This window comes from Phytophthora cinnamomi, assembly GCF_018691715.1.
Source record: "Phytophthora cinnamomi strain GKB4 chromosome Unknown Contig90, whole genome shotgun sequence".
In the NCBI taxonomy this organism is placed as follows: Eukaryota; Oomycota; class Peronosporomycetes; order Peronosporales; family Peronosporaceae; genus Phytophthora; species Phytophthora cinnamomi.
Genome location: NW_027151023.1, coordinates 420237 through 438301, shown reverse-complemented (window position 1 = coordinate 438301; position 18065 = coordinate 420237). Strand labels below are relative to the sequence as shown.

At 54.2% G+C, this 18065-nt stretch overlaps 3 protein-coding genes across 3 annotated transcripts; 2 read left to right on the top strand and 1 right to left on the bottom strand.

Annotated features, from left to right (window-relative positions):
* Positions 1 to 1433: 1433 nt before the first annotated feature.
* IUM83_18354 (multidrug resistance protein ABC superfamily) lies at positions 1434 to 5330 on the bottom strand (the record flags this gene model as incomplete). Its single annotated transcript, XM_067943349.1, has 1 exon — positions 1434 to 5330. The coding sequence occupies one exon, from the start codon at positions 5328 to 5330 to the stop codon at positions 1434 to 1436; it is 3897 nt and encodes a 1298-aa protein (XP_067784495.1).
* A 1241-nt stretch (positions 5331 to 6571) lies between these two features.
* IUM83_18353 (ATP-binding Cassette (ABC) Superfamily) lies at positions 6572 to 9627 on the top strand (the record flags this gene model as incomplete). Its single annotated transcript, XM_067943348.1, has 6 exons — positions 6572 to 7368; positions 7435 to 7565; positions 7680 to 7808; positions 7899 to 8125; positions 8195 to 8269; positions 8362 to 9627. 6 exons carry the CDS (start codon positions 6572 to 6574, stop codon positions 9625 to 9627), a joined length of 2625 nt encoding a protein of 874 aa, XP_067784496.1.
* Positions 9628 to 10514: 887 nt separating this feature from the next.
* On the top strand, positions 10515 to 10781 carry IUM83_18352 (uncharacterized protein; the record flags this gene model as incomplete). Its single annotated transcript, XM_067943347.1, has 1 exon — positions 10515 to 10781. The coding sequence occupies one exon, from the start codon at positions 10515 to 10517 to the stop codon at positions 10779 to 10781; it is 267 nt and encodes an 88-aa protein (XP_067784497.1).
* Between the last annotated feature and the right edge of the window lie 7284 nt (positions 10782 to 18065).

Here is an 18065-nt window from a genome sequence, read left to right as displayed (position 1 = left end):
ACATACCCTGTTGAGTATCATTGAAGATCTGTCCGTGTTTAAATACCTGTTATTTTGAATGGCCTCTTTGTCTTACAAATTTATGATGCTATGTTGACCCAACAAGTTGAAATTGAAATAAATACCTACTCTTTTGCGTAGCCTCTAAGAAACGATAATACCTGTGCCAAATGATTTATGTCTACGATGTTACTCAATGGACATCTGTCATTTTTATTTTCTTCTCGAGGAAAATGCAGTTGGAGAATGTTGAAGTTAGGTTTGTCACAGTCACTCTTTTTCTTTTATAAAGCTTCCTACACAGATCTTCTTTTCTAGCGTCTTCTCTACGCTCAAGCTCCTACATTCGTACATATCAATGACATACTGTTCTCCTCTGTCCTAATTCCTCTGTGAGATCTATTACTCCAACAGAGAACACGTGGCATTCGGCGGCCACGGGAAGCGACACTTTTACCGTTGAGGCTATGGATGTTTTGTTTGGTGAACTTTGAGTCAACGTAGGTAAACCAAGGTGCGCAACATGAGTTTCAATCTGGGAGTGTCAGACAAACTATAGCTGTAGCTCTGTAAATGGATATTATATTACTTCTTGAAGTATATTATATTATATTATATTATATTATATTCCAAAAAAATAAAGTACAACCGTAGGCGCAGGTACTTCGATAATGTGAACTAAAGCATTATCCGTGGAAAATAAAATGAAAAATTAGAGAACGCATCAAGTAAAAACGAGTGAATTGAACTAAACTTTGACTGCATTTTGGATCCACGAAGCTTTAGTGACTTGAGGTCTATCTCTCAAGATTCAAGGGTTGCCAATATTTCTCGATCAAAACGTGCGACTCAGGCTTCGAAAGTGCAACGATTTGGGTGTAGAATAAAAATTATTTGACGAATAACCCGGACAATTTTGGTTCATCGTACGGTCCGCGCGAGCCAACACGTCCGTATTATTGCCATAGTTCCTTGTGCAGACTCATATGCATATCCAGTCTTATCTAGTAATACAGTGTCAATTGTAAGCAGTGCTCTCTCGGAGTGTGACTGGTATAAAAATTCCATTAGTAGTGCAATGCAGTTCTGCTTTACTTTAGCTCCTTGAAGTACTACTGTACTAGATCCGATTAGGGCAACTAAACGATCTATTTCCTGTTATTAAAGAAAAGATGAGAGCAGTACTACAGCAAAATTTACCTATTGTTGCATGTTGTGCTGTCTGCAAATTAAATTCCAGAGCTGTTCTGGGCGAAACACGGATTTGTTTCATCAGTCAAAATATGTATATACCCCACCCTAGCTGCTGGAGCTGTCTGCTCAGACCATCGCGATGAAACTCAGCTCACCACCAGGAAAAAATAGTGGAAGTCTTCACCATCACTTTAGTAACGAACCCTGCACGTTCAAACAGAATGGATTCCAAACATGTCCTACGACACTGTCACCGCCTGCAACTCGACCATCCCGCGGTAGGCGCCGCCCGGCAATCGCATCAACTCCTCGTGGCTGCCTAGCTCCACGATCGCGCCGTCACGCGTCACCGCAATCACGTCCGCCTTCCGGATCGTCGACAACCGGTGCGCCACCACAATGGTCATTCGCCGCTTCTGCGCCATCAGCGCGTCCAGCGACGCCTGCACGATGTGCTCACTCTCGTTGTCCAGCGCACTCGTCGCCTCGTCCAGCAGCAGCACGTCTGGGTCGCGCAGGATGGCCCTCGCAATGGCGATGCGCTGCTTCTGACCGCCCGACACCTGCGCGCCGCGGTCGCCCACCTCCGTGTCGAACCCCTGCGGGAAGTTGCAGATGAAGTCGAAGGCGTTGGCACTCTTTGCCGCCGCCTCCACCTCCGCGCGACTCGCGCCCAGCTTACCCAGAGCGATGTTCTCCGCGATCGTCCCCGAAAACAGCACCGGCTCCTGGCTCACCAGCGAGATGCGGTCGCGCAGCCACGGCAAGCTTAGGCTTCGCACATCGTGGCCGTCCAGCGTCACCACTCCCGACGACGGGTCGTAGAACCGTTCCAGCAGCGCGATCGCTGTGCTCTTGCCGCTGCCGCTCGCACCCACCAAAGCTACAGTCTGACCGCGTCGGACGGACAAGTCGTAGCCCTGGTAAATGGCGGCGTGCGGGCGCGACGGGTACGCAAAGGTGAGCTTCTTGAAATCGATGTCGCCCTGGATGCTGGGCAGCACAGTTCCTGCGGTCGAAGTGGCGTCGATCTCCGGCACGCGGTCGATGATCTTGAAGACGTTGACGGCAGCTCGCTTGGCCTTGCTGCCGTCCACGGATCCCTGGGAGGCCATACTGACGCTAAAGGACCCCATCATGAAGACCATGAGAACAACAAAAAGGTCTTCGAAGCTGATCGTTCCGTGAGATACCCAGATGCCACCGATGTAGAAGACGAAGGCAAGAACCCAAAACGTCATTCCCTGCGATAATCCAAACGAGATCCCTCCGGAGACGCCCACCTTCTTGTCTTGTTCATTTGACACGTTTAGGAATGATGTGTACTGAGCGACCAGAGACTTCTCCATTCCGAACGATGCGACCGTGCGGATTGAATCGATCGCCTCGGAAAGCAGAGACGCTGCGGCGGCATCAGCATCGTTGCTCTTCTTCGCATTCATTTGGCCTGCCATGTGCTGTAAGCGTATACGGTTGACACCAACAAGGAACGGAGTTGTAGCGATCATGATGAGAGTCATTTGCCAACTGTAGTAGAATGCGATCGCGAATATGATGATGAATGTCGTCCCAGTCATTAGACTGCGGTTGAGAAAATCAGACGTCATCGACTGGAGAATAGCTGAGTCTGTAGCCAACCGAGAAACAAGGGAACCGGACGAGTTCTCCTTGAGATCAAACCACCCCACTTCCTGGCGCATCATGCTGCTATACGTCACAAGTCGAACTCGACTAATCAACCGACTCGAAGCGATGCCAAACCAATATTCAGTCAGCGTAAAAGACGCGCCACAAACGATTGCGAGGCATCCAAGTGCCAACGAATAGTAACGCATGTCATGAAGCATTTCGTGCTTCGTCTTCTCAAGCTCAAAGTAAAGGTGAATGATCTTGGCAATAAACATACCCGCAAGCGGGTAAACTGATCCCTTGAACACGGAAGAAACTCCCCCCAATGCCATGAACCTCCACTCAGGTAAACCCATTTTCCAGATGCGCAACGAAGCCACTGCTGAACTGTCCACAGTATCGCATTCGCTGTCGTTGGTGTCGCTTTCACTGCTGTCATCCAACTCCAACAAGCTTGACTTGCTGGATGCCCTGGTGGATCGACCTTGTTGCGCGTTATAGCGGTCGAGACCAGTTTGTGTCGATTCATTCATAACTTCTGTGTCTTTGCTCATCTCGCCATACTCGTCTTCCGAAGTTACTTGCAATTGAGCCTCCAGCAGAAGCCGGTAGTGGCCATTCGGGATACGCAGCAGCTCCTCGTGAGACCCAAGCTCCACAATGTGTCCGCCACTGTGCACCGCGATACGATCCGCGTCCCGAATCGTTGACAGGCGGTGCGCCACAATGATCGTCGTGCGGTTCGACCCCGCCACCAACCGATCCAGAGAAGCCTGGACGATCCGCTCGCTCTCCGTGTCGAGTGCGCTCGTCGCCTCGTCCAGCAACAGGATCGTCGGGTTCTTGATGATCGCGCGCGCGATGGCAATACGCTGCTTCTGTCCTCCCGATAGCTGTGCGCCGCGCTCGCCCACTTCTGTGGCAAAACCCTCGGGGAACTCCATGATGAAGTTGAAGGCGTTGGCCATCTTGGCGGCCTCCACGACCTCGCTGTCCGACGCAGCAGGTCGGCCGTGGCGGATGTTCTCCATGATGGACGTCGCAAAGAGCACAGGTTCTTGACCCACCAACCCGATCTGTTGGCGCAGCCACTTCACGTTCAGCGATCGGACGTCCTCTCCGTCAATCTTCACGGAGCCGTCGAGCGGGTCGTAGAAGCGCTCGAGCAGCGAGATCACCGTGCTCTTGCCGCTGCCGCTCGGGCCGACCAGCGCCACCGTCTCGCCAGCCTTGATCCGTAGCGAGTATCCTCGGCACACCTCCACCTCGGGGCGAGAAGGGTACGCAAACCGCACATTATTGATGTCGATGTTTCCGGAGACGGTTTGGAACTTCTTGCCTTGGTCGTCGTTGGTGGGCTCGATCAATGACGGCCGCTTGATCAACGCAAACACGTCGTATGCAGCAGCGCAAGCTGAGTAGACAGCCTGGAGGTTGGGTCCTGCCTGGCCTAAGGCCATTGCCCCTTGCATAACTGTAAAAAATACCGTGAGAACCCGTCCACCGTTGTAGCAGCCTGAACCCGTGCACGTGCTATCGCCTAAGTTGTCGCGCGCGATGAATACAGCCCCGATGAAGAAACCCAAGGCATAGTTTAGAAAAATCATCATGTACATGAGTCCGCTGCCCCAGCCAACAGCAAATGACTTCTTGATCCCAGCGGTTGTGGCGCCCTCGAGTGCACGACTGTACTTGTCGATGAAGTGCTGCAGCGAGTTAAACATGTGCACGGTGCGGATGTTGCTGAGTGACTCCTGTGCTACTGCGCCCGCTTCCGCGTAAGCCTGAATGCCGCCGTGTGTGGCAGCAATGATTACCTTCTTTGCCAGCATGCCGCTGATAGCGACGAACGGCACCACGGCCAACAGGACCAGCGTGAGCTCCCAGCCCTTGATGAACGCGATGGCAATGCCCGACACCACCGTCGACGTGAAGTGCAGCATGTCGCTCATCTTGGAACCGATGCCGTCCTGGATCGTGATCGTGGCATCGGCGACGCGGGACGACAGCTGCATGGGCTCGTTCACGTCGAACCAGCCGATCTCCTTGGTCACGATGGCTTTGACGTAGAGGCTGCGGATGCGCTTGGATTGGCGCGAAGCCGTGAGCGTCCAGCAGTACACCTGCAGGTAGGCCGTGACCAGCCCGACCACGCCCACGATGGTGAGGTTGCGCGCGACTCGGTTCACGCTGGGCGAGATGTCGCTGCTGCCGCTGCTGCCGGCTTCGCTGGTCGAGCCGAACGAGTTGATGATGCTGCCGAAGAGCAGGACCATCACGGGCCGCAGCGAGCCGGCGCCTAGCGCTCCGAGCGTGCCCACGGCCATGAGCAGCCGGTCAGTCGAGTCCGCGAAGGAGAAGAGCTCCAGCAGCGGTACCTGCTTCCTGGCCGCGGGATCGGGCGCGTCCAGCAGTTTCGTCTCCTCGGCCCCCGCTTGCGATAGTCGCGGCGTGCGCACTTCAACGTAGAGCGGCTCGCTGGCCGCTTCTTCCGGTCGCTCGGCCATGCTCGGAGGCTGCACGTAGGCTGGCGACTCGGGGCTGGAGGTTGTGTGTGGACACTTGGACGCTACTTGCTTGGGCGCTGCTTGGCAAGTCGGCGAGTGAGTCGCCCGGTGAGTCGGTCGAAGGCGAGCGGTAACGGTTGCGGCACCGCCTCGGCTCGGCTCAGCGTGGGTAATCGAAAAACGTGAGTAAACTGCCGGTGATTGGTCAAAACGTTCCAAATTACGCTTCCTGATTGGCTGCGTGGCGGCGCAATCGGGGGACCAACACTCTCGCTGGACGCGTCAACTTCACTTCAACGTGCAGGAGTGAAAGCCAGGAGAAAAATGTCCTGCCTGCCGGTCAAATGCTCCAGCCCTCGGTTCCAAATGCTCCACGCGTGAACGCTGAAAGCTGGGCGCGCGTTACCGGGGTCACTCTCACGCCCGGTGGCTTCACGAGATTGCTGAGCGACGAGCTTTCCCAACGCCATTTCACCGGCTCCAAATCACACGCGTCAAACGACCATGTCGCTTCGTCCGAGAAGCTGAAATCGCCGCCCGCAGCACAATACTTTGGAAAGAGATCATTGAGGAGAACGCTATCGATACTTGACAACCTCGCTGACGTTGTGAATAATACCCAAGTCCAGGTAGTCCACTTCGCTGTCGAGCACCACACACCCGCCAACGACCCCGGATAACAAAGCAGTACTGCGTGGTTATCGCGCACAGCTTGGTCGCTCTAAAGCATCTTCACGCCAATCACCCTCGTGCATGGTACATGTAGCTCGAGTGGACTCCTCTCGCAAGTTCCTGTGGCGTGGCCACAAATCTCGCTTCGCGTTGAAGCCGCTTCATAGTGCGAGAGAATAAAACTTCCACGCCAAGAACTCATCGGGCCGTGAGCGCCCCCACTCATGTCCAGCAGCAGCCAACGCCGCCATATCACGAGTTCCCGCAGCACCGTCCCCGCCTTGAGTCTGCCGCCTGGTGCAGGTAACGTCTTGGGGATCGATCACTCGGTGTGTGCCCTGGCCTATCGCCATACGCCTCGCTTGGCCGCGCACACGCCCTCGCAGCCACGGAGCTGCTTGCGGAGTGAGTGACCAGCGTCTTGATCACCGCCCGCGACCAGATTTCGCCAGTTTGCTGCGCCTTGAAGGAATCCGCGCGTCTGATCCTCGGCCAGTCTATGCTCGCGACACTGACGTCGGTCGCTCGAGTCGAGATCACTCGCCATTCCGCCCCCGACCCGCTCAGCCATGCGCTCGCTGCTGCTGCTGCTACTGGCGCTGGCAACGACCGCGCTGTCGGGGCCCGCCGCTGCCTCCGCCTCGGGCTCCACGTCCTCCTCCTCCTCCTCGCTCTCCGCCGCCAGCAGCGCGCCCTGCGACCCGCACTACGAGCGGCGCAACGCGACCACGGGCCTCTGCGACTGCCGCGAGGGCTTCAGTGGCTTCGGCTGCCGCATGTGCACGGCCAGCGGCGCGCTGGACGCAGCGGCCACCGACGCGTGCGGTGCCGCCTTCGGGCCCGACTACTCGTGCGTCACGGGGCTCAGCTACGACGCGCACGCGTCGCTCAAGACGTACGGCTGCACGCTGTCCACGGACCTGCAGGCGCTGTTCCCGGACGGCGCGCTGGACGTGCGCTGCGACCGCGACGCGCAGGGCGTGGCCAACTGCTCGGCCGCCGTGTTCAAGGCCAAGGACACGGTCCGCAGCGCGCACGTCATCGACTGCAACATCACGCAGTGCGCCTTCGCCACGGGCGACGCCGACGGCCAGTGCGCGCAGATCGACTGCAAGTGCGGCCCGCAGTGCTCGGCCATGACCAAGGCGCTCGTAGAGAGCACGCTGAGCGGGAAGCCCGCCAAGATCGAGGTCACCAACTCGACGCAGCTGGCCATTGTCATCGAAGGCTCGCCCATCCCGCTGTCTGCTACGTGCACGGCGTCGGCCTGCGAGCGCACCGGCAGTGGCGGCAGCAGCGCCTCAGGGAGTGGCAGCTCCGGTGGAGGCACCGGCGGCATCAGTGGGCTATGGATCGCCATCGTCGCGTGCGCAGCTCTCGCGGCGGCGTTGCTGTTGTGTGGATGCGCGTGCTCCTGCTGCTTGACTGCCAGCATTCGTCGCGGCCAGACGGAGGATGTGGAGACGGAGATACTCAAACTCACGTCGCGCTCGGCGAATACACTCGAATTCCGTCACGTGAGCTGCTACGCGGATAGTAGCAGAGAGTCGTCAACGACGGCCGGTGAGCCCAAACGCATTTTGCACAAGATTTCGGGAAGCGTGGCGCGAGGCCAAGTACTGGGTCTGTTGGGACCAAGCGGTTCTGGGAAAACGACGCTGTTGAATGCCCTTGCAGCGGTGGAGAACGGTCGATCACAGTTCGCTGGCGAGATATTGCTTGATGGCAAACAGTTACCCAAGGGATACCGCCGGCTTGCTGCCTACGTGCAGCAGGATGATTCCTTGTACTCCACGCTTACTGTACGTGAGTGTATATCATACTCGGCTCAGCTTCGTCTTCCCCCGACTCTATCGGATCGAGTGAGGAATGCGATGGCGGATCGTGTCATCGCAGAGCTTAATCTTAGTCATGTCGCGAACTCGCGCATTGGCTCGGTCGGAGGAGGCAGCGGTCGGCGGGGTGTATCTGGCGGCGAGAGAAGACGTGTGAGCATTGGCATGGAGCTTGTAACATCGCCGCAGATCCTTATCCTGGATGAGCCTACATCTGGGCTCGATAGCTCCTCGGCGCACTCGGTCGTACAGCTCTTGAAGGATCTGGCAGGTCACGGGCGCATGGTGGTGCTTAGTATTCATCAACCGAGCGCACGCTCTTTCGTACTACTTGACAAAATCATACTTCTTGGAAAGGGAAAGCTTCTATACAGTGGAGCTCCAGCTGAGTCCAAGAGTTACTTCCAAGATCTTGGTTTCAAGTGCCCCGAGGTATGTACTGGCTGATTGCTTATTCATCTTGTGTTCATATTCAGCATCGATTATCTAACTATGCTGTATATGTCGTGTTATGCGTATGGTAGCACGAAAACATAGCGGATTTCATTCTTGACATCGCGTCCGACACAAACAACATCCCAATGATCCGATCTCACATGAAGCGTGAACCGTCCCCTCCCTCTTCAAGGCCTGCTACAACGGCGTCAAGTTCACGAATTCGATTGCAGAACATCGCCCCGCGGTTCATAATCGGCAGTCCTACGTCTGGTGCGGAGTCTTCGCCTTTCATGAAGGAGGATGTATCTCTTGACACACCACGCTTAGAGAACGTGCTAGCTTCACCGGTGAGTGCAGGAACACCCAAGGAACCAAGCACACTGGGGACTACGCCTGGCACCCCACGCAGCCAACCACCGCTTTCTATGGCAGAGACCGAGACCCCGTCTCGATCGATCCTCGTTGAGATTCGGGTGCTTTTCGTGCGCACGGCACAAAACATCCTTCGTCATCGATCGTTGCTAGAGCTGCACATAGCGCTGAGTTTGTCGCTAGCTCTGTTTGGCGGGCTGATCTTCAACCACGTAACCAACGATCTCGCCGGATTCCAGAACCGTATGGGCGCATTTTACTTCATCCTGACCTTCTTCGGCTTTGCAAGCATGAGCTCCATGGACTTGTTCATCGGCGAGCGACCAATTTTTCTTCGTGAAACCGGGGCTATGTACTACGGAGCGTTCAGCTACTTCCTTGCCAAGGCCACCTTAGACACGATGCTGTTGCGGGTATTGCCTGCTTCACTATTTGCAAGCATTTTTTACTGGATTATGGGACTGCAAGCTACAACGGGGCGATTTCTATTGTTCTCGCTCACATTGGTGCTGTTCAACGTGGCGGCCGGTGCAATTTGCCTGCTTGTGGGCGTACTCTCAAGACGCGTTGGACCAGCGAATCTAGGTGCGACCGTGGTTCTGCTGATCATGCTCCTGTTTGGCGGGTTTCTTCTTAACTCGCAGACCATGCCGACGTCTGTGGGGTGGTTAAAGCACCTTTCAATCTTCAGCTATGCTTTCGAGATCCTCATGACCAACGAGTTGAAGGGTCTGATTCTGAAGTTCGATGCCCCCGGGTACCCGGCCGTGCCTGTCTACGGAGAGGTATACCTCAAGACACTCGGCATGGACTATGCCAATCGGTATTATGACGTGGTTGCACTCGCACTCATCGCCGTTAGTTTGCAAGTGTTAGCCTTTCTCTTCTTATCGCTACAAGTTCCTTTAAATCGTGACATGGCGGACCATAACGAAGACGACAACGAGATCCCCATGCCCGCGCGCAAGGAAGAAGTGTAGAGTGAAGTTGATACACACAATATGCATTTGATTCAAAAGCATTGTTGTAGACTTTCAAAGAGGATAATGCATAAAGTGGTTGACGTAATCCCGCGGCAGCGGATCTGATGGCAAAGGGCTCGAACCGTTAAAATCAACGTAGGAAATACACTTGCCAGTAATTTGCATTGGACCTTAGCGCAACAGCGGCATATCGTGATTTTGTTCCTAAATACAGTAATTTACGAGCTCAGCAAACAGACAGAATCCTATAATTTCCAATATTGGACAGCTTTGCGAAAAGTACAGACAACAACATACAAAGCCGGAGTCCTTGTTGTCCATTGTACGACTTCTGCCGGCTTTGTATGCCGTTGTTTGTAATAACTAAAGTGAGTATCCAGAGATCGATCTGCAAATCAAACGGCAAGGTGACCCTTTGTTTACTCAGGTAGTTTTCCACGCGAAGTGAGTGCAGTGTTGAAGCAAGGCGGAATGAGCAAGCGGACGAAGCTGGGGAAAAGATGTTTTGAAGCAGAATGAAGACATTACGACCAAGTCCTCAAATTGAAGACCCAACATCTAGTTGTGCAGAAAATGGGTAGGTGGGCTGGCCAATGCCGATCCTGGACCAGGAATCTTGGCCCCCCTTCCTGTCGTGGTTCATTTGGAGTTACGTCGACGCGTGAATCAAGCCCTCACGACCGCGCCGCCGTACAAGTGCTGTGGGCGTTTCACCAGCGTTGTGTCCAGCACCACGTCTGCCATATCGGCGTAGTTGTAGGAGGCAAGCGGAGCCCATCGCTACGTGCTCTCGTCTATCCTGCTGAATCACGCACGGCACGGGAGCGAGCTGCTGGTGGTGGACGCCGCGGTGGCCTCTACGTCCTTGCTCTGCTTCCTGGTGGATGTTCCCAAGGCACGGATGCTTTCGTTTGGAGCTCGGCATAGAGCCGTGCCACTGGTTTCGGCGCGGCTCCATGTTGGTCCCCAAGGTGACGACGGACCGTGCGGATGACGTCTCGGCTTGCACGCTCAAGGAGGGCTCCGTGGACCACGTCACGGTCGGCTGGTCGTGCGGCAACTCGCAAACCAAGCACAAGACGAAGCGCCAAACGAAGCACAAGAAGACGCACAAGAAAGCGCACCGGAAGAAGCACCAGAAGAAGCACTAGAAGCACCAGAAGCACCAGAAGCAGTACAAGACTCAGATCCATGTCATGGTCCGCGACGCCAGCAAGCTGAGAGACGGGAAACTGGAACGTCGGCGCCATGACCAAGTACAATGTCGGGAAGTCCTTCTCCGTCATTTATGCGCACGGTGCGGTACACCCACTACGAAGCTCAATTTACATTTCTTCGGGGGCTTCTCACTTCTCCACACAAGCACCCAGCCATTGGATACGTGGCCGCAACACTCCACCGACGACAACCAAAGCGCGCAACAGCCAGTTTTCGGTTTGCCTGGTGAGCGGCCCTGACGCTGCCGGGTAATGCCTTCGAGCATACGCTCCGCCCGACCATACAGTCGAGCACTCGGTACACCTGGTGAGCGGCCCTGACGCTGCCGGGTAATGCCTTCGAGCTTACGCTCCGCTCGACCATACAGTCGAGCACTCGGTACGCCTATCGGCCTCGAGCACAATCAGTATACCTACTTAGTTGGGTCAGATTCAACGAGGTCAATGTAGGTCATTTGGGTATGGCCATTTCGGGGGTTGCCACTCGGCACCTTGCCTCTCAAGCAAGGCAAGGCATCTTCATGCCTTTGACCTTAACCAAATGAACCACATTGACCCCTAATCTGATTGAATGCTGCAAAGGTAGTTTTCCACGCGAAGTGAGTGCAGTGTTGAAGCAAGGCGGAATGAGCAAGCGGACGAAGCTGGGGAAAAGATGTTTTGAAGCAGAATGAAGACATTACGACCAAGTCCTCAAATTGAAGACCCAACACCTAGTTGTGCAGAAAATGGGTAGGTGGGCTGGCCAATGCCGATCCTGGACCAGGAATCTTGGCCCCCCTTCCTGTCGTGGTTCATTTGGAGTTACGTCGACGCGTGAATCAAGCCCTCACGACCGCGCCGCCGTACAAGTGCTGTGGGCGTTTCACCAGCGTTGCGTCCAGCACCACGTCTGCCATATCGGCGTAGTTGTAGGAATTCAACCCACCCACCATCCCTGATAGGGGTTGCCACTCGGCACCTTGCCTCTCAAGCAAGGCAAGGCATCTTCATGCCTTTGACCTTAACCAAATGAACCACATTGACCCCTAATCTGATTGAATGCTGCGAAGACATGAATATTGTTTGAATAAATATAAGCTTTATTAAATATCGTTATGCGCGCTTATAATATATTTGGCAGATGTCCATGTCCACTCCACAAACGAGAATGCCCCGCTTTATCGGACGGACCGATGTCGTGAGACGGGGCACCAGCACAAACTGCATTTATCGTTGTATCAATAATTTCGTGTACAACTGTTGAATCAGTCTGCTCAACAACGTCTCACAATAATCTCACCTGCAGACACGTGCAGATCAGCGTAGGAAATATCCACCCCAGTGTCATCCAATTCAGACGACGTCACGGCGTCAACCAAGATTACCGTCTCCAAATCTTCTACCCGAACTTATATCTAACAGCCAACTCCAATTCCTGCAACAGTTTTCATCTTCGTTGAGAAGCCTCAATTTGAATCATCACTTCTTTGAATGTGTTGCACATGACCGACAGGACTAAATAACGCATTGTGATTGGCCCACGCATCCGTTGGCACGGCGGAGGAATCTCCCAAATCCCAACAGATTCCGGGTTTATTTTGCGTCGTGGGAGCAGGGCGAGTGATGAGAGACAGCGTTTACATCGTAGAAGTATTGTAGGGTTATGACATTCGTAAGGTTGTGTCCAAAACAAAAAAACTCCCACTTTTCGTGTTCCTGGCATGCTGTATGATACAATTTGTTAGAACTGGGGCAGCACATACTTCTTGTATACAGTGCTGCACCACGTATTCGACACCGGTATGGGCTGATAACCTGTATGAACTTATAAATTAAGTGTTTGCGTAAGTAGTGCCCATCCCCCTTCCGACCCCCCCCCCCCCAGAGGTTTTCCCCTCCCCGGGGAGGAATGCACGTCCACTATGCTTTACTCTACTAGAAATCAATGCTAGCCTCATACACAAGTGTTCACTTTAACATTTACCATGGCACGTCGCCCAGCCTGCACGACACTGACCCTTGGCCAGAAGCTGACCCTATGTGCGAAGGCCGCCACCCAACCGTCAATGACACCAGCGCAACTTGCTCATTATCAGAGTTGAGAAGCAGCCACCCAACACGACGACTGTCCGTGTACCAGGGTATCATTAAGAGCCTGAAGGACCACTACCTGAACACAAAAACAACTGCTGATCTGCTGGCAAGAAGTACGTGGCTGCGAACTTGCTGACAGTGATCAAGTGGTGCTCCCTGTAACGGGGTTACACACACAAGTGACAACAGTCACTTGTGCATGACAATTGTCACTTATGGTTTAACAGATAAATATCTGTTAAAGGTTTTAGATACTTCCTCGCCTTGGTGTAAGACACACCAATGGATACATTGAAGTGGACCACCACAATGAGTGGTCCACACCTACCCAAAGATCCTATTGGTAGAAAGCAGCATCTTTCTACCAATCAGAGACATGCATATTAGCGGGGCTCTGACAGCCAGCCGCTGCCAACCCTTTCATAGATGATAAACAGTTTTAGCAGTTCTAGAAGGAAGATCAATTTACAAACAATACAGTTCTCATTTTACCTTAAACTAGCTACTTGGTGTTTTATTTGATTTATATTATACTTGTGGACTCAAGTATAATTAATTCAAATTATTAATAAACTCCTACGCTTCCTCATACACGTAGCGCGACGTGTAAGCTAAAGTAGTGAGCCAAAGTAGACCCACTACACCTGGTAGCACGTTGTAGTCCGTCCAACGACCGACTACTTGACGTTCGTACAGGGTGTACGAACGCGGAGCCGAGAACCACATGAGCACGGAGGTGCCCATGAAGAGCTCCAATACGCCTGCAACGCATGTTGCACGCGCGGACTGCCCCCACCTGTCAGATCCAGAGTGGGAGGCCCTCCAACGACTGTCAACAGTCATTGGGGAGGCAGCGATAGCTACGATGCTGCGTACGCTATCGCCGACGGAGCAACATGGTGTTGCTCTGGGATTCATCATGAAGGAGCAGCGCGATGCTGCTTCCTCAGCGACGGCGTTGTCGGGGACGACACCGCGTGCTCAACAGTTAAAATTGAGTGTGAACAATTATGTAGGAAGAGAGGGTGAGCCTCTCCTCCGATGGCTTGTCGACCTCGACACAGCCATAGCGCCTCGACGTATCGTCGACCCGTCGTCAAAGGTTGCGTTTGCCATGTCATGTCTTGGCGGACGAGCGAGGAGTTGGGCGTACGGACGCCGACTCTCCGATCCTACGTGCTTTAGCACGTACGAGATATTCAAAGAGGAGCTCAGACAAGCGTTTGAGCCCCCGCAAAATGAGTTCCGGTCGAGGGCGGAATTCCTCGACCTGCAGCAGTGTAGTGGGCCTAACTTGACTCACTACTTTTGCTTACACGTCGCGCTACGTGTATGAGGAAGCGTAAGTACTTAGTAATTACTTAGGTTAATTATATTTGAATACACAAATATAAATTAAGTAAGATAGGATTCCAAGTGACTTAGATTAGGTAAAATGAGAACTGTATTGTTTGTAAATTGATCTTCCTCTAAAATCTGCTAAAACCTGTTTATCATCTATGAAAGGGTTGGCAGCGGCTGGCTGTCAGAGCCCCGCTAATATGCATGTCTCTGATTGGTAGAAAGATGCTGCTTTCTACCAATAGGATCTTTGGGTAGGTGTGGACCACTCATTGTGGTGGTCCACTTCAATGTATCCATTGGTGTGTCTTACACCAAGGTGAGGAAGTATCCAAAACCTTAACAGACATCCTATCTGTTAAATTCACAAGTGGCTTGTAGCCACTTGTACGTGTAACCCCGTTACACCATCCCCCCTTTAAGGTTAGACGCGCGGGGTCCCCGCACGTCAATCTTCGGAATTGACCATTCGTCAATTCTCCGCGTTTGGAGAAGAAACCGCGCTCATTCAACGATGAGCGCGCCTCAAGAGAAGAAGACTTCGAAGTCGGTGGGGAGTCATCTCTCCATCGACGACTACTTCGAACGCCAGAAGGCGAAGTACGGCGACGTCGTCGACTTTGACGACGACGATGAAGATATGGAGAGCGAGGAGGACTCGCCCTCAAAGCGTAAAGACTCAGTGTCGAGCGAATCGCTCGACCCTCATGCGATGAACATTCGCCCGCGTGAAGGGGACGAATCGGACGCTTCGAGTTCGAAGCGTTCGCGTACTGAGAGCGATACCCCACTCGCTTCCGCTGGGGCTCTCAGTACTCCGCGCGCTGCTGCTGCAGCGCGTGATTTCAAAGCTCAAGGCTCTCCGCGCGCTGCGCCTGCAGCGCGCGATCCGTGGATGCCGTCTGCGTCCGAGATCGCGGACCGGTATGGGAACTCGGTACCTCCGAATGAGGTGCCGCTGTACGTATGCAGCGCCATCAAAGATGACGCCGTGGCTGCCGAGCTGCACTTTGATGCGGAAACGCATCAAAGGCGCGATTATTACATCGGACTCTTTCATGAGCTCCGATGATTTCAAAGCAAGAAGACCTCTTCTCGCAGCAAAGTGCCCGAGTGGCAGGCACTTTGTCAAAGTTGGAATGCTTTTGTTGAGAACTTCAACAAGAGGCCGAGTGCTTACCGTGATCGGATTAAGCAAGCGCGTGATCGCTTCGAGACGTACTCGAAGCGTGGAAAGCTGGAGCAACTTCATGTTGCTGCTGAGGAGGCAAATGTGCCGTGCGCTGTGCCCGAGGGCTTTCAGTGCACGAAGTGCTTTCCAGGCGCGGTCCGCTTGAGCGACCGCGACCTGAACGGGTACACGTCGTTTCGTGTGCCCGAGAGTCTCAAAGAGCTCCGTGCTAAGTTCTTAGCACGTGAGGGTTCGGGCGCTGGCGATGGTCGCAGCGCTCGTGTTACTTCCGCTGCGCCAGCGCGTACTGCTCCTCGTTCGCCCTCACCATTTCCGGAACGTCCTCCAGCAAGACGTTGCGCGGCTCCCATGTATCTCGATGGGGAGGAAATCCTCTCCAACGAATACGAAAACGAGCCCCTTGAGGGTTCGTTTTCGGGATACTATGGTCAACAATCCGCTCAACAATCCAGCGGGTTGAACCGCGGGCGTCACGGATCGGCGGTGGCGGGGGTGGGAACACGCCCCGGGTATGATCAGCCCCGGGCTGATCAGTATGCGCCTCTCCACGACCGGGTGACCGCCGTGGAGCGTTTGCAGGGCGCTGAGTTCGCCGCTCTGAAGCAGGAGCTGGCGAACCAGAAGGCCCAAGTCGCGGCGGTCTCGCAGATCGCCTCGAATATCCAGGTCGAGTTGGGGACCCAGATGAAGGGGTTGCTTCAGCGCGTCCGCGCGCTGGAGGAGAGGCTGCTCGTCGCCGAGGCCAAGTCCTCCGCTTCTGCCTCGGCTCCTGCCGAGGCTTCGGGTCAGCCGAGCTAGATGGCTCGTGCTGCAGGTATGGCTTCAGCCGTCCGACGTAAAAGGTCGGATGGAGGCGCATGCTAGACGGTATCTCTAGCGTGTATGCGTTGCCGTGCCGTGCCAACACAGTGAACGGCCCGATGAAGCGCGGAGCAAGCTTGCTTGCTCCGAAATCCGAAACTGCATGTTTAGGCAGGTTTTGAGTAGCTAACAGAACTAATGAACCAGCTTCGAATTCATTTGTTTTGCCTCTACCCACATTGTCTGCGTTCAGCTTCCGTTGATCAACAGAAGCTGCTATTGGATCTTGGACAAACCGAATTACGGCTTGTCTTTTGGTGATGAAATTGATTGCATCCGAGCTGAAGTCATTCAGCTCGTTCTCCGCTAGAGGCCCGGCCTCTGCGTGGTTCTTTGCGGTGTCTGCGCCCTGCGCAGACCCGTGGTCGTTGGCCTTGTTGTTGGGGGAGTCTGCGCCCTGCGCAGACTCATGTGGTTTGTCCATTGTTGCAGCTGACACTGTGCAAGTGTCAACGGTTTTCTGCGGCTTCTGTATTGCAGTCGTAGATCCTCCTCCACTTAAAGTGGGAGCCATCACTCCGAGTAAACTCGGTAGACGTGGATGCCGCATGGCATTCACGTAGAGCGGTGTATGCCCGGTCGAGGCATGCACTGAGTTATTGATGGCAAACTCTGCCATCGATAAGCACTCGCTCCAGTATTGGAACGAGTGAGCGTAGCTCTTCAACATATCGACGAGCACGCGATTCACGCGCTCGGTTTGACCGTCCGTCTGCGGATGATCCGCAGTCGACACTGAAAGTTGGCTCCCAAGAAGTGTAAACACTTCTTGCCACAGGTGCGCTGTGAAGCGCGGGTCTCTGTCCGACACGATGTCGGTCGGCATGCCATGGTGTTTGAACACCATGTCGACGAACAGACGGGCCGTCTGCTTCGCGGCCACCTCTGCCGGCACCGCAGCAAGATGTACCATCTTGCTGAAGCGGTCGACGAAGACCACAACACCGGTGTTCCCTCCGCTGCCCGGGGGAAGACCAAAGATGAAGTCCAAAGACATGGACTTCCAACACTCCGACGGAGTCGGTAGTGATTGTAAAGGAGCCTGCGCGAATGGCGCAGGCTTTACGCGTTGGCATACCTCGCAAGCACGGATGTACTTGCGCACCCACTTATACTGGTGGTGCCAGTAGAAGTCGCGCGTGAGAAGGACGTATGTCTTCTCACGTCCGAGATGTCCCGCGGTCGGGGCATCATGATATTCGTACATGATCCTGAGTCGCAGGTCATGGTCATTTGGCACGACAACGCGATCCGCGTTGTCGTCGACTGCATTATAAAGAAGCAGTCCGTCGTGCACACGAAAGCGGTGTGCACGCGCTCGAAGGTGCTTGGGCGGCTTCTGACGGGACTTGTCAGAAGGCGCTGTGCCATAGGCCAGCAAGAGCTTCGCATCCGCGTCGTGCGCGTACGCGGCCTTCACATCATCCAACAGAGATGATGTGGGTTTGCTCGATCGCATGGCGTCAATGGCATTGACGTCAACAGCTTCTGCATAATCCGGCCGACGTGATAACGCGTCGGCCACTACATTCAATCTTCCGGGTTTGTATTCGACCCGGAAGTTATACTCCGCAAAGAATGAGAGCCATCTCGCCATTCTTTGTGATATGTGTGGCGACTTCACTGCGGTGCGCAGTGAAGCATGGTCGGTGTAGACCACAAATGGTCTACTTCCAAGCAAATACACTCGGAACTTTGCGAGTGCGTACTTCATGGCAAGGAGTTCCTTGTCATGTACCGGATAGTTG